Below are 17,161 nucleotides of genomic sequence, written 5' to 3' on the forward strand. Positions count from 1 at the left end.
TTTCCAAACTCAGTCACCATCTTTTGCAGTTTCTCACATGAATCAACCTGTAGAGCTGTATCATTGGCGAACAATGACTGACTCAATTCCAAGGCCCTCTCATCTACAACAGATTGCATACTTGTCCCTCTTGAAAACTCCTGCATTTACTTCCCTAACTTCCCCATCCATAAACAGTTGAGACAACCATGGGTATATCACACACCCCTAACACAGACTGACATTCACTGGTAACCAATCACTCTCCTCACTTCCTCCTCGTACACTACATCCTTGTTAGGAGAGATGGTTAAAGGGCATTATTGGATTACGTGTTAATTGATAGGTGGGTAATGTGTTGAGTGGGGCAGCTCAAAGGATGTCTGATGACTATATTTTGGAGATGGTAAAGATTCGTAAAGGCTTTCAGAAAAGAAGATAGAATGTTGGGGAGAAGAGAGTTGTGAGAGTAAGCAAGCTTGGAAAGGAGACTAATTTGAGGAAGTATCAGGAGAGATTGAGTGTAGAATGGCAAAAGGTGAGAGCAAATGATGTGAGGGGAGTGGGTGAGGAATGAGATGTATTTAGGGAATTGGTAATGGCTTGCACAAAAGACGCATATGGCATGAGAGAGATGGGCAGATTAGAAAGGGTAGTGAGTGGTTGGGTGAAGAAGTAACTTTGTTAGTGAAAGAGAAGAGAGAGGCATTTGGACGATTTTTGCAGGGAAGTAGTGCAAATGACAGGGAGATGTATTAAAGAAGGCAGCAGGAGGTTCAAGAGAAAGGTGCAAGAGGTGAAAAAGAGGGCAAATGAGAGTTAGGGTATCATTAAATTTTAGGGAGAATAAAAAGATGTTTTGGAACAAGGTAAATGTAGTGTGTAAAACAAGAGAACAAATGGCAACATTGGTTTAGGGGGCTAAGGGTGAGGTAATAACATGTAGTGGTGAAGTGAGGAGATGGAGTGAGTATTTTGAAGGTTTGTTGAATGTGTTTGATAATGGAGTGGCAGATATAGGTTGTTTTGGTCAAGGTGGTGTGCAAAGTGAGAGGGTCAAGGAGAATGGTTTGGTAAACAGAGAAGAGATAGTGAAAGCTTTGCGGAAAATGAAAGCTGACATGGTGGCGAGTTTGGATGGTATTGCAGTGGAACTTATAAAAAAAGGCATTGACTGTGTTGTTGATTGGTTGGTGAGGATATACAACGTGTGTATGGTTCATGGTGGATTGGTGGAATGCATCAAAAGTGCCATTGTACAAAGGCAAAGGGGATAAAAGTGAATTTCCTGGAAAATTATATGGGAGGGTATTGATTACGAGGGTAAAGGCATGTACAGAGCATCAGATTGGGGAAGAGCAGTGTAATTTCAGAAATGGTAGAGGATGTGTGGATCAGGTGTTTGCTTTGAAGAATGTGTGTGAGAAATACCTGTGGGATAAGAAAGGTGGGAGGTGGGCAGATTAGAAAGGGTAGTGAGTGGTGGGATGAAGAAGTAAGTTTGTTAGTGAAAGAGAAGAGAAGCATTTGGACAATTATTGCAGGGATATAGTGCAAATTACTGGGAGATTTATAAAAGAAAGAGACAGGAGGTCAAGAGAAAGGTTGAAGAGGTGAAAAAGAGGGCAAATGAGCATTGGGGTGAGAGAGTATCATTTTAGGGAGATTAAAAAGATGTTTTGGAAGGAGGTAAATATTGTGCATAAGACAAGAGAACAAATGGGAACATCAGTGAAGGGGGCTAATGGGGAGGTAATAACAAGTAGTGATGAAGTGGGAAGGAGATGGAGTGAGTATTTTGAAGGTTTGTTGAATGCGTTTGATGATAGAGTGGCAGATTTAGGGTGTTTTAATCGAGGTGGTGTGTGAAGTGAGAGGGTCAGGGAGAATAGTTTGGTAAACAGAGAAGAGGTAGTGAAAACTTTGTGGAAGATGAAAGCCGGCAAGGCAGCAGGTTTGGTTGGTATTGCGGTGGAATTTATTTAAAAAGGTGGTGACTGTGTTGTTGACTGGTTGGTGAGGGTATTCAATGTATTTAATGTTCATGGTGAAGTGCATGAGGATTGGCAGAATGCATGCATAGTGCCAATGTACAAAGGCAAGGGGGATAAAGGCGAGTGTTCAAATTACAGAGGTATAAGTTTGTTGAGTATTTCTGGGAAATTGTATGGGAGGGTATTGATTGAGAGAGTAAAGGCATGTATAGAGCATCAGATTGGGGAAGAGTAGTGTGGTTACATAAGTGGTAGAGAATGTGTTTATCAGGTGTATGTGAGAAATATGTATGTATGTGAGAAATACTTAGAAAAACAAATGGATTTGTATGTAGCATATGTTGATCGGGAAGAAAAACAAATGGATTTTTATGTAGCATATATGGATCTGGAGAAAGCTTATGATAGAGTTGATAGAGATGCTTTGTGGAAGGTCGTGAGAGTATATGGTGTGGGAGGTAAGTTGTTAGAAGCATTGAAAAGTTTTTATCGAGGATGTAAGGCATGTATATGAGTAGGGAGAGAGGAAAGTGATTGGTTCCCAGTGAATGTTGGTTTATGGCAGGGGTGCATGATGTCTCCATGGTTGTTTGATTTGTTTATGGATGGGGTTGTTAGGGAGGTGAATGCAAGAGGTTTGAAGAGAGGGACAAATATGCAGTTTGTTGTGGATGAGGGGGCTTGGGAAGTGAGTCAGTTGTTTGTTGTTCACTGATGATACAACGCTGCTGGCTGATTGGTGTGAGAAACTGTAGAAGCTGGTGACTGAGTTTGGTAAAGTGTGTGAAAGAAGAAAGCTGAGAGTAAATGTGAATAAGAGCAAGGTTATTAGGTTCAGTAGGGTTGAGGGACAAGTAATTGGGAGGTAAGTTTCAATTGAGAAAAATTCGAGTAAGTGAAGTGTTTTAGATATCTAGGAGTGGATTTAGTAGCTGATGGAACCATGGAAGCGGAAGTGGGTTACGAGGTTGGGGAGGGGGCAAAGGTTCTGGGAGTGTTGAAGAATGTGTGGAAGGCGAGAACGTTATCTCGTAGAGCAAAAATGGGTATGTTTGAAGGAAAAGTGGTTCCAACAACGTTATATGGTTGAGAGGCATGGGCTATAGATAGCATTGTGTGAAGGAGGGTGGATGTGTTGGAAATGAGATGTTTTGAGTACAAAATGTTTTGTGAGGTGGCTTGATCGAGTAAGTAATGAAAGGGTAAGAGAGATGTGCGGTAATAAATAGAGTGTGGTTGAGAGAGCAGAAGAGGGTGTATTGAAATGGTTTGGTCACCTGGCGAGAATGAGGAGGAAAGATTGACAAAGAGGCTGTGTGTCAGAGGTGGAGGGAACGAGAAGTAGGAGACCAAATTGGAGGTGGAAGGATGGAATGAAAAAGATTTTGAGCAATTGGGGCCTGAACATACAGGAGGGTGAAAGGAATGCAAGGAATAGTGAATTGGAAGGATGTGGTATACCGGGATGAACGTGCTGTCAGTGGATTGAACCAGGGCATGTGAAGTGTCTGGGGTAAACCATGGAAAGTTTTGTGGGGCCAAGATGTGGAAAGGGAGCTGTGGTTTTGGTGCATCCCACAGGACAGCTAGAGACTGAGTGTGGACAAATGTGGCCTTTGTTGTCTTTTCCTAGTGCTACCTTATGTGTGTGCGGGGGGAGGGGGGGACCATTTCATGTGTGGTGGGGTGGCGATGGGAATGGATGGGGGCAGCAAGTATGAGCGTGTACATGTATATGTATGTATATGTCTGTGTATGTATATGTATGTATTCGTTGAAATGTATAGGTATGTATATGTATGTATATGTTGAAATGTATAGGTATGTATATGTGCATGTGTGGGCTTGTATATATATACATGTGTATGTGGGTGGGTTGGGCCATTCTTTCGTCTGTTTCCTTGTGCTACCTTGGTAACGTGGGAGACAGCGACAAAGTAAAATAAATAGACATAAAAATCTATGTATATGTACATGTTATCCCTGGGGATAGGGGAGAAAGAATACTTCCCACGTATTCCCTGCGTGTCGTAGAAGGCGACTAAAAGGGGAGGGAGCGGGTGGCTGGAAATCCTCCCCTTTCTTGTTTTTTTTAATTTTCCAAAAGAAGGAACAGAGAAGGGGGTCAGGTGAGGATATTCCCTCTAAGGCCCAGTTCTATGTTCTTAACGCTACCTTGCTAACGCGGGAAATGGCAAATAGTATGAAAAAAAAAAAAAAAGTGTACATGTATGGGTGATGAATGTATAAGTGTATGTGAGTGGATGGGCCACTCTTCGCCTGTTTTCTAGCACTTCTTTGCTGACATGGGGAACGGCAAACAAGTGTAATAAATAGATAAGGAAATATTTTTATGTATTTTTTTACCAACAGAGTGCACCTTTCTTAACTTTATCTTTGAAGTTTAGAATTAGCAGGCCTAAGGTGCAATAGAGTGAAAGAAACTTTGATTCGCTGTGGTCTGAACACTCAATAAGATGGGATTGAGCATATTGGGGCAATGTGGTGCATGGAGGGTGATGGTTTATCAGTGGGCTCAATCTGTGCACATAAAGCTGTCAGGGGAATCTATGGAGTTGTCATGGGTCTTGTTTTTAGATGGTGAGCTCTGAAGGGTTCATTATGAATTAAAACCTGAGTGGATGTGAGCAAATTAAGTCATTGTTTTTGTGTATTTCTGCTGTTACCTCCAAAGTTGGATACAGCAAACAATAAAGAAACTTATGTCAGAATTAAAATGACTGAAGTTGAGGGAAGTGCTTTGCCACCATTACAACTTAATGGCACTTAGCTGGACTAACATTAGAACCATTGATACTGAATAATGTTAGCATGAACACGGTAAATTTTGATGTTGATAATTCATTGGTTTCAGTGTGATGATCCTGTTTTCTGGGATGGATTCTAGTTTATCTAAAAATTCTTGACATTTCAGAATAGCAACAATATCTGGGAGATGTCACTCTGAGCATGGAAGAGTCTTCTGAAGGGTAAGTAATGGAAAGCTTCCTTGCCAAAGTATTTTATGATTTTCAGATGGAATTGGTGTTCATGGTATGTTTCTTTTTGGCTCTGCATTTGTAGTGAATACAAGACAGTCAGAGACTGGATAAACGCAAAATAGGCCATTATTCATTTGTTCCTGGTGCTGTCTTGTTTTTGAGTCTTTGTCTCAACAATTGTTTGGGGGTATAGAAAGGAAGTTGACCATTTTAAATGCATGGTGCAGGAGCATTTATTTAGAACATACTGTGAAGGAAACAGATGAAATCGTTATAGATTTTAGTTGACAGTCATCAAAACACCTACCTCTGTATATCAGTAATGAAATGGTTGAAAAGTATAACAATTATAGTTATCATGGAACAATATTAGATGATTGGTTTAGTTTTGTGAGTGATGTTAATGCAGTTTACAAAAGATCAATAGTGGATTGTACTTTTTCAGACAACTGTGTAACTTTAGAATTTATAGTAAAATATTGGATCTTTTTTACACATCAGTAGTGCACTTCATGTCATTTGCTGTAACTTGTATATCAAAAATGAAATGGTTAAAAAGTTTAACAATTATGATTATCTTAGAACAATCTTAGGTGATAGATTTAGTTTTGTGAGCAATGTTAACACAGTTTACAAAAAGACCAATAGTAAATTATAATTTTTTGGACAACTGTATAAATTTAGAATTACTTGTAAAATGTTGGGTCTTTTTTACACATCAGTAGTGCAATTCGTCATGTCTTTTGCTATAACTTGTTGGTTTAGGAACTGTTTTAGTGACTTTAAAAGGAAAGTGATTAAGATAACCAATGTAAGAAAATGGGAGTAGGTAATTTAAGTTCCCCGTAAAGTAATTGTGAGAAACAGAAATCATCCCTTGCAACCTAAATATCAGATGTTGCCTTCAGGTGAAAGACTAAGACCTATTCAATGTCATACTGCCCAAGAAATAGGTCTTAGTACTTTCAAGATTGAGATTGGTAAATGAATTAAAAGTACAAAGCTGACATCAGATGCAGGTAACAAATTTGGACATGATGGTTTAAAGTGTCATTAGTATCTTTTTTAGATCTGTGTTTGTAGGATATAGATTTTCTCGTGGATGTTATTCTTTTTTACTTTCCATTTCATGGAAAATATACAAATCAAGTTTTATTTTATTTGAGCATTTATTGTTAAGTGCAAAAATCAGTTAAGTACTGCAGTAAAGGAAAACAACTCTGTCATGTTGAGATGAGTAATAATATAGAGTTAAATTATCATCATTTCAATCTATGTTCCTCAGGGCATTACGTATTTGCAGTCCAGAATTTATTTATGATGAGTTTGAGAAGATATATTCTATTGGATCTAAGTTGAAGTACCCTAGATCTTTCATTGATGAATCCCTTAAGTTAGAAAAGAAATCATTTTATAGAGTTGAGCCCAAACCTCCCATTGACACCAAGAATCTTTTAGTTCTCCCTTTTAATAATAATTTCACTTTGCTTCCCATGCTGCTTAAATCCTTTAATGTAAATGTTGCCTTTAGCAACAATGATACTATAAAGAATATCAATCAGGAATTCACCAGAAAATTCTGTTGGTTGCATCTGTAAAGTGCCTTGTGGAAACTGATAAATTTTATGTTGGTCAGACTGGTAAGGATCTTTCTGTTAGACTTAAGCGACATAAATATGGTATAAGAACGGGACAAGAATCAAATGCCTTGTTTAATCATGTTAAAAACTATGATAATTGTATTGACTGGAGTAACGCCATCTCAGTTATTAACTCTATTACCAAGAGAAATATCATTGAATCTTCTATTATTAGATACACAAAGAATTATAATCTTAATATTAGTGGTGGTCTATACAAATTAGATAACTTTATTGTTGATAAGATTTGTAGAATGATAAGTTTATGAACGCTCGTTGTATGTTTTGGACAATCACATGTTTACCAAATGGCGTCCTAGCTTCGTCTCTTCAATGTATATCAACTGACTGTTATATTTCTCTCTTGTGTCTCCACTGATGATGTGATTATTACACGAAAGTGCACTTGGGAACTTTTCGTGTTTCATTTTCCCCGTGGACTCATAGGAATATCTTGATCACGCGCAAAATTGTGATCCTTTCCAATATATATATATATATATATATATATATATATATATATATATATATATATATATATATATATATTTTTTTTTTTTTTTTTTTCAAACTATTCGCCATTTCTCGCGTTAGCAAGGTAGCGTTAAGAACAGAGGACTGGGCCTCTGAGGGAATATCCTCATCTGGCCCCCTTCTCTGTTCCTTCTTTTGGAAAATTAAAAAAAAAAACAAGAGGGGAGGATTTCCACCCCCCCCCCCCCCCCCCCGCTCCCTTTCCTTTTAGTCGCCTTCTACGACACGCGGGGAATACGTGGGAAGTATTCTTTCTCCCCTATCCCCAGGGATGATATATATATATATATATATATATATATATATATATATATATATATATATATATATATATATATATTTATATATATATATATATATATATATATATATATATATATATATATATATATATATATATATATAATTTGAGCACTCACTCTTATCCCCTTTGCCTTTGTACAATGGCACTATGCACGCATTCCGCCAATCCTCAGGCTCCTCACCATGAGTCATACATACATTAAATAATCTTACCAACCAGTCAATAATACAGTCACCCCCTTTTTTAATAAATTCCACTGCAATACCATCCAAACCTGCTGCCTTGCCGGCTTTCATCTTCCGCAAAGCTTTTACTACCTCTTCTCTGTTTACCAAATCATTCTCCCTAACCCTCTCACTTTGCACACCACCTCGACCAAAACCCCCTATATCTGCCACTCTATCATCAAACACATTCAACAAACCTTCAAAATACTCACTCCATCTCCTTTTCACATCACCACTACTTGTTATCACCTCCCCATTTGCGCCCTTCACTGAAGTTCCCATTTGCTCCCTTGTCTTACGCACTTTATTTACCTCTTTCCAGAACATCTTTTTATTCTCCCTAAAATTTAATGATACTCTCTCACCCCAACTCTCATTTGCCCTCTTTTTCACCTCTTGCACCTTTCTCTTGACCTCCAGTCTCTTTCTTTTATACATCTCCCACTCAATTGCATTTTTTCCCTTCAAAAATCGTCCAAATGCCTCTCTCTTCTCTTTCACTAATACTCTTACTTTTTCATCCCACCACTCACTACCCTTTCTAATCAACCCACCTCCCACTCTTCTCATGCCACAAGCATCTTTTGCGCAATCCATCACTGATTCCCTAAATACATCCCATTCCTCCCCCACTCCCCTTACTTCCATATATATATATATATATATATATATATATATATATATATATATATATATATATATATATATGGCATTGAATGAAGCTTGTGGTCTGATTTACTTGTATATTTGTTTAGGAGTAAATGAAAATTTTGTCATTTGTCACGAGGATGAATAATGGAAAAGAGCGTAGTGGTTTAAAGGTTGATTTTTGATATGATGCACTATGAATAAGAAGCCTATAACGGATACATTATATCCTCATTATATACTTTTGTTTTGCATTGTATGTTTTGCATTGTATTCTTTTGTGGGAGTGTGTTGGTGGGTGTGGTAGGCGTGTCTATACTCGTTCGCTTTCGCTGTACCTGGGAACTCATTCCTACTCATCGCTTAGCCTTCAGGTATTCCCTGGAGTCTTTTATACATTGTGGATTCATTTATTATCAGGGATGCACGTTTGTTTAATTGATTGTCAAGCATTGTAGTTGTTTAAGGTTACGGTTTTTCAGCATGTTTGGATCATCTACGTTCAGACAGGACATCCGGGCTCGCCCAAGCGTGACTCTGTTGTCAAGGTTCGTGAACAATGTAGACGTGGCACCATCGCATGAGTCATTGTACTTCCTTGCCAGCCGTAGGGGTATCTGATGCAGAGTTTATATCGCTAATAGGATCTGTTTTCAAAGACGATGTTAAATGAATATCTTATTGTATTATGTAATTTTGGTGGATTGTATTTAATTAATAAGCTGCTTAAGCGGAAGGCTGGCTAGAGCTTATTTCGTCAATGACAGCTGATTCACAGGAATGCAGTTGCCAGTGCGCCTATTACTCGATGTTGACCTAACGCGATCAAGAAATGAGTTTTCAAGAGAATTAATCATCTTCGTAATAAAGACTTTTTTATCATCTGGCAGTTTATATTTGAACTTCATTTTAATATACCATATGTACGTAAACTGAAGGTTGATAATGTAATAAACATTATAGAACCCTTAAGAACATCGGCAACAATGCAGTCTGACGCTGAGCTCAGTGTGGTGTCGGAACCTTACCGTGGTGTTCGCCTATCACACGGGTGTGTGAAGGCAGCTTGTCAAATTTTTTTTCAAGTTTTCGCATCATCATGCAGGTTTTCATATTAACCTTGTGGTATTAAGCAAGTTTATTTATTGGAGTCTGCGAAAAGTTGGGTACTTCGATTATAGAGAACTGTGATGTTTTCTGCTACCTGCTAGGAGTGCACCCGCTATTAAACCACCACTCCTCTTCTGCAAGGCACTCAACCCTGACGGTCGATCACATATTTTACTGATCTTGTGGACGTTAAATTTGAGTTTATGTAGTGCTATATGTTAAATTTATCGACTGCCTGGAACTATATGTGTTAAGTTAACGGGTGCGTGACCTAAGGTGTGAAACTCGGGGTAAAAAAAAAACCGCCCCCACGATCGCCCACACGAGTTGTTTCTCTAAGGTAAGTCGTGTCTTTTGTATTACCTTGTTTAGAAACAATGTGTTGTCATCTATACAAGTTTATGTATATAATAAATCGGTTCAATTTCTTGAATTGGACTAAGATTTAGAGTGCAATGGTTCAGGTGTCCATGATGGAAATGTTCCATCAGTTTGTGTGGTGGCTCATGTTTGCAGTTTAGGTGATTCTTGTTTCTCTTATAGGAGGGTCAGGTTTTGTTAGTTTGGTTGTGTTATTGTAGATGATGGTACATTTGTTTGATGGGAGTTGGTTTAGATGCATAATATGGCAGTGTCCATTTTGTTGTGTGAGTTAGCCCATTTGCGAACTGAGAAGAGATTTGTTTGTGTATAATGAAACCATTTAAATGTTGAAGGCTTTGGTCCCAAATGTGTAATAAGTATTGAGGATATCCTCGATTGATATGATCCAGTTGAACATTATGGAAGGTGGTTTGATTTGCAATCAGGCAGTTTGGTCATAGTATGCAAGTAATCTTATGTGTGTCCACTTGTATGTCTAGTTATGTCGTCAGGGAGATATTTCCTTTGGTTGAATATTGCATTTGATTAGTTGTTGATTATCAAAGTACATAAGTAATTTGGATTTCGGTGTATATGTTAGTGGGTGATGTATGAGTATAGGTGTAGAAAGTGACAGCTTTTCAAAATGGAATGCCGTTTATGCTCAGGAAAAATGACAAACTATGTTATGTGGGATTTGGTATGAGTAAAAGAAGTTCAAAGTATGTAGTGTGGAAGGAGGTCTGTTTTAGAGAAAGATTCCTAGTATGCAATTTGCATATTGGTTCATTGGGGTAGGCGATCTAGGGTGCACATTACTTTGATGCAAGATATGAGGTTGGCGACCCATTTATTCAAATTGATATGGCCCAGGGATTTGGATTGTGGTCTTGGTTTGTCAGAGATGAGTACTGTAACGTACTAGTAGAAATATGCAAAACTAAAAGTGCACACTTGTTTTATTGCTTACATCAGTTACCTTTCTCTGTATATCACAGTCTTTTTAAAAACTTTCTAAATATCACTTCTCTTTTTGATTTCTCATCATATTGTTTTACCTTCTCATAAATTGACTGGCATAGTCTGAGCTAAGTATTCTGAATGCTGATTCCAGTCATCGACTTTGAGAGAAGTGCTTCATATTGTTTTTCTTTGCTTCTTAAGAATTTTAGTATATGCATATTTTCTTACATTATTACTGTTTTCTGCAAAGAATTTTGTCTTGTCAATCTGTTCTACAACTTGAATAAGCTTAAGATTTATGTTTTGGTAAGATCTCTTATCCCTCTGTTTTAGTGTTCAGTCTTGTATGTTTTAATTCATATGATAATTCTCTTAGTTCTGCGGCTGGTTAAGTGGCACATTGTTGAACTCATTTCAAATCACATCGATATCTTTCCTCAAGTAAAGGGACATAGCTTGGACAGCAACCTCCACAAGTGGGGTCTTACATAAGTTTTTTCAAAATAGTGTATCATGATACAAATACTCATGAGTTCTTTCCTATTCCCAGCATACTATTAACCTTTTTGATTATTTCGGTAACATTGTAGGAAACTTTAAAAATTTTTGATGGTAAAATCCAGGTCTTTCTCTGCATTAGCAGAGATTAAGTCTCTCCTAATCATAGTTTTTTGATTTTCTGCCCTTTGTCAGTGCATAACTGCATTTATCAATGTTAAATTCCATCGATCATGTTTGAGTCCAGGGATGGGAGGTGGTGCATTGATTGGTAGAGGATGGTGGAGATGTGGTACATTATTCATTTCTTCAGTTGTTGGTGGCCCATTTGTCCATTGGGTTAATGCCCTTGTTTGTATTGAGGGAAAGCTGTGTTTATTAATATAGAAGATTTGATGATAGTGTAGGAATGGATATAGATATATATTAAATCATAAATCTGATCATGAGCCCATGAAAAATGTGTGTGAAAAGCATAGTTATCATACATAGCTCTCGTAGGCCCTCATCTTTCCATTTCCAGCTTGGTCTTTGGGACTAGTCTGCACAATGTTTTTGTTTCCCTGATCATGTAAACTTCAAGGTGCATCTCATGATCCATTTGTATAATGGCAGATAGTGTTAACGTGTTGAGACTCTTGTTCTTGTGTTGTACAGGAATATTAACATAAAAAATGATCTGAACCAAGTACTTTATTTAATGTTTATTAACATTTGCTCACCGTTTCCTGCATTAGTGTAAGGAACAGACAAATAGATACTGCATTTACATACATCCATTTTGTAACTCGTTTGAAGTGCACTGAAACCAAGCAACTTATCCACTACCAGGCCCCACAGACATTTTTATGATTCCCCTAACCGCTTCACATGTCCTGGTTTGGTCCATTGACAGCATAGCAGTATACAGTGTACCATATCAATCCAATTTATCACATGCATGCATTTCACCCTCCTGCATATTTAGGTCCTGAGCACTCAAAATCTTTTCACTTAATTATTCTATCTCAGATTTGGTCTACCCTTTGTCCCTTTTACTTCTGGCAGATGTCCTCTTTGTCAGCCTCTCTTCACTCGCTCTCCATATTTTCAAACCATTTCATCACACTTTCATCTCTTTCAACCATATATGTATATAGTGTGTGTGTACTTCAGATCATGATTAGAAATATTGTGCAGTACGCTGCAATACACAAGTGAAAACATGCTTTGAATCTTGCTGCCTCACAGGCATCGAGATGGTGTAAAATTTCTACTCTCTTACCATGTTACATGCTTCCTCTTCAGATTAGACAGCTTGTGTAAAGAACATTGAATACAAAAATTGTTTCAGAGGTGCCATTTTTATCTATGGTGCAGATGAATGCAGAATAGGATTAATGCTTTGGAAATATTATGCATGTATTTTCCAGACACACTTTGCTAACCCATAGGAAGTTAAACGAGTGGTTCAGACCAGATTGAAAATGCAATTAGAAGTTGAGCATGGTTCAAAGTGTACATGCATTCTTTTAGATCTTGTGACTTTGCAACTGAGAGAGATTATGGAAATGAAGAGTGGGGTTACACAAGAAGAATTTCAGTGATGCATTTAAAATGGTACTTCAAGGTGAATATCATTTTCTAGTGCTTTTTTTATGTATTGAGTCAGTGAGAAAGATTTTAATGTTCATAATTCAGCTTGAGCAGAGGGCTTAAGTATGGGATTTGCTTCTCTCTGGAATTTTTCACACTATTGATGATGATGACTCTGGTAGTGTAAACTGTGAGGAGCACTTGAAATTACTCTGACTTTATTCTTTGAGTGTAGCTGGGGAGAGAGAGAGAGAGAGAGAGAGAGAGAGAGAGAGAGAGAGAGAGAATTATGATTTTTATAGCTATATTTGAAGTGGATACAGGCATGAACCTTTTGTGGAATTAGTTTTGTAGAAATGGGGATCTCTACCCATTCCTGTTTCCAGGGATGAACTTCCTATCATATCATGGAAAATCTTGAAAGGTTTTGTCCTAGGGTAACTCTAAGAACTCTTTCCCTGAAGATGCGATAAGTTTAGAAGACTGTGGACTGTCATTAGCAAGAAAGTGTAATGAATCAGTAAGAGAAATATCCATGGTCCAAAGCTTTTCAGCACCCTTTGTATATACATCTAAGGTGTTGTATATCTATCACAGTTTTTCGTGGGATTCCCATCTCACTCATTTTATGTGCAACACCACCATGGTCACATTTATCAGATGCTTTTGCAAACTGTGTAAATTGTTTCAGAATTTTGTTTAGAGCTGGACATTCTTATATAACATTGGTCAGACAACTAAAAGAGGCAGGATCTTTGTGCCTAGAAACTATGTAGTCTTTGATTATGTAGATTGTTCTCTTCCATAGATTTAGTCAGTTTGTCTCTTGAGGATATTGATAATATGCAGTTTCATTGCTATTGGTTGATTTTTTTTTAGGGGGAGGGGATTAGTATGCTTTCCTCTTTGTGGTGAGGTATTGTGTGTTGGTTTCGGTTCTGAATATTTGCAAAATCTCATTCCCCTTTGGATTTTTGTGCTCGTGCAAGAGTTGTTTTTCATTTCTTTCTGAAGAGACAGTTCCAGGAGTCTGTTCCTTGGGCGTCTAGACTGCATAGGTATGCCATCAATAGCATCCTCAGATTTTATGAGGTGGTGATATCTGCTAGGTATGGCAGAGGGATATTACTCTTTAAAAGTTTGTTGTTTTGTTTGCTTTAAGATGGTGTTGGTTTTGTGAATATTGATTCTTATTTCTTTTTTAGAATCTCATTCATCTCCAGGTAGTTATCTGTAAATTGCTCTCTTCTGATCTCACTGGGCCAATGGAGTTTGTCTTGGATTTGTGTTTTGTGTATGAGTAAAAGTATTTTGAAGAGTTTATAATTTCATTAATGTGTCTCAATCTTCATTTTCCTAAGTTTTGTATGATGTTTTGAGTGTATTGTGATTGTTTTTCTTTCTTTTGCTGAGTGAGCTGTAGCATATATAGACTACAATTCTATTTTGCCCCCTAGGGCTTGCATTACTCATCCTTCTTAAGATATTATGTGCTTCTTGAGAGTAAAAGTATTTTGAGTTTATGATTTCATTGATGTATCTTTCCCTTTCTTCCTTTTCCTATGTTTTGTATGATGTTTTGATTTTATTGTTTAAGTCTGTCTGCTCATTGATTATTTTTCTTTCTGCATATACAGACATCAATTTTGTTTTGCTCTTGGTGCTTGATTTACTCATCCTGCTCATGATATTATGCGCTTCTTTTTAGCATATGTCTGGTATATGTTTTAAAGTGGTAATGTCTTTACCACACTCCTTTTCAGCTTTGTAATTCTTTAGGGTTTTCCATTGCGTCTCTAACTTCTTATTACATTCTCCCATTACATGCTTGATATTAAGAATGAAATTGCTAAATATGCCTTCATGATTGCAAGTGTTTTGCAAGATTAGGTTTTGATCAGGGTACAATATAGGATGTTTGAGATGGGGATGTCACATTATATGTCTACGTCATTTATTGAAAGAAAGATCAGTGTGATATTTTTTCAGTTTTTTTGTTGACTCAGAAAACTTGTCGTAGTCTGAACAATTCTCTCTCCTTTTCTTTTTCCTGCTATTTGTCTGGACTTGTTTTGGTGGTGGTAGTTTCATCTAGAATTTTGTATCTTGCTTGTCTGCATTTTCTGTATGATTGGTTGAAATTGGGGCCCTGAAAGTGTATTTGGGACTGTTTCTAGGGAGGTCAAGACATGGTTACCTGTTTCTGATTTATTCCATGGATAGATTCATGTGGCTTTGCATGTGGGATCTGTAGGTTAGTGCTTTGACCAGGTCTTGGTCTTCAACTTTGGAAGTTGCTTCTACTTTGTCATCAGAGGAGTTCAGAAGCTCATTTGTTACAAGAGTATTTGTTACATACAGTTCAAATCTTCCATATGGTCAAGTCCTGTTGCAACAGCATAGATTGTAATTTGGTTTTATTTTGTTTCTGGGAATGCAGTAAGAACTGGATTTAATGTGTTCAATAGGCTACTTATAAAGGGGATTCTATTTGTTGTGTGATTTGACTTCTTCAAAGTTGCCCTATATGAAGGATGTATGACCTCTGATTTTTCTTTCTTTTCATATCCAAATTTTTAAAAATGGGTTGTTACCTAGTCTCCTATTCTTGCATATGAAATGGTTCCCAGTCATTTAATATGTTGAGCTGGGCAGAGTGCTTTCAGTTCCTTTGTCAGATTTGTAGAGGGAAGTGAGTGTCACATGTTCCTGTGGCAGTTCTCCCCTTCCTCTGTTTGGCCACTTGACCAAGTTGAAAAAATTTGACTTGTATGGAATGAATTGTGATCATCACGGGGGATATTTCTTACTGTCCTTGATATATGTCGGTCCTTTTTGTACTCTTTTAGATACCACCAAAACTCTAATAATGATTTGCACAGTTGTGGATGGTAAAATATGCATCCTTTTCCAAGGTGGCATTTACCTCTCCTAAGCATGTCCAGACATTTAGATGCATATTTTTCCCAGTATGATATACCTGTATTGCCATACTTGTCATTTCCTTTTGTATGGAATGTATACACTCTTGATGCCCAGTGATTTATTTTATTTTTCACTTTATCACTCTGGATTGCTATCTATTTCAGCATTTCCCATTTCTTTGTGCTTGACTCTGAGGAGGAAGTGATGCCATACATATTTTTCAGCATGACATTGAGGATGGTCCCCTCAGACATTTCATCATCAACTTCAGAGTCACATTTGATATGTCTGAATGTAAGAGTGAGAGGAGTGTTTACAGAACACATTTAGTGCATACAATATGCTTGTAATGCTTTTCTGCTTCTGTAATTTTGTTATGGTTTATGATTTTGCAGTTCAAATGAGAGGTTTGTTTACAAGTTAAGGAAGCCATTCCTTGTTGGTTGTTTTAGGCATTCTTAAATATAATTTCTCCGGTTATTTTTTTTTTTATAAGGCAATTCATCATACTTGTCTTCCTGAATAGGTTACTTGTTTTTATTGTGAAAAAATACTTGATGTAGATGTTAGTGGTATAATCATGCTGAAAACACTTGCTTTGATTAGATGTTGATACTAATGGTATATTTCTACATGCTGAAGGCACTTGCTGTAACTGTGGCTTTTTTGGTGGTTAAGTGTTACCACCCACTGGTAAATTGTCACAGATTCACTCTGTACTAGTTATCTCCACAGTACAAGAACTGTATGCTATTTCATGGAAAAGTGGCTTACAAGATGCCATATCATTCTACACTTCCTTTATTCCTTCATTTCACTTTGAAAACCTTGGTGCAAGAACTGTCTCCCAGTGGCATTGTCTGGGGAAAACTGTTGGAAAATTTTTACTATTAGACTGTATACAGTGCCCAAGGCTTAGACTGGTTTACTCTTTACTGTGTTTTCTACCATGCACTGCTGGATATGTGGTTGTTATTACATTTACTCAGATGTGAGTGAAATGTTCCTGGGGAAATATGAGGAAGTGCTAGTAGTCCTACATCCAAGAGACTTTCATGATGCAAGACCAGCAACTCATCCATGTTGCCTTTGTTGACCCTCACTGAAATCCACATCACATTCAAGGTGAATAGTTTCTGTGATGTTATTTTTTATGTTCATGAGCACTTAATAACTATTAGGTTTTAGTGCTTAACAGTGTTCATGAGCACTGAAAAACCATTAGGTTTTTAGTGCTTTACAAATTTGACAAAATTGGTCATCTGCTCATTATTTTGTAAGCCTTCACAGCTTCACAAATTATTACATAATGAAAGGTTAGATCTTGTACAGGCAACCTTGATATTTCATCTAGACTAACTAGTGTAGCATTTGGTAATAATGTGTGGGTTAACAAACA

General features: G+C 37.3%; 1 protein-coding gene across 7 annotated transcripts in view; it reads left to right on the forward strand.

Annotated features, from left to right (window-relative positions):
• The window catches only part of Klc (kinesin light chain), a 546,457-nt gene that overhangs the window by 15,705 nt on the left and 513,591 nt on the right, over positions 1-17,161 (forward strand). For 2 of the 7 annotated variants that reach the window (XM_071695773.1, XM_071695791.1), the window contains exon 2: positions 4,909-4,963. The exons of 2 other annotated variants lie outside the window; for them this stretch is intronic. In XM_071695773.1, coding sequence (XP_071551874.1) covers positions 4,944-4,963 — 20 coding nt within the window. In that variant the 5' untranslated portion in view covers positions 4,909-4,943. Of the gene's footprint in view, positions 1-4,908; positions 4,964-9,326; positions 9,779-17,161 lie in introns of those variants that run through there. 3 more of the 7 variants (XM_071695808.1, XM_071695816.1, XM_071695876.1) reach the window with 2 other exon arrangements.

This window comes from Panulirus ornatus, chromosome 4 (assembly GCF_036320965.1).
Source record: "Panulirus ornatus isolate Po-2019 chromosome 4, ASM3632096v1, whole genome shotgun sequence".
Lineage (NCBI taxonomy): Eukaryota > Metazoa > Arthropoda > Malacostraca > Decapoda > Palinuridae > Panulirus > Panulirus ornatus.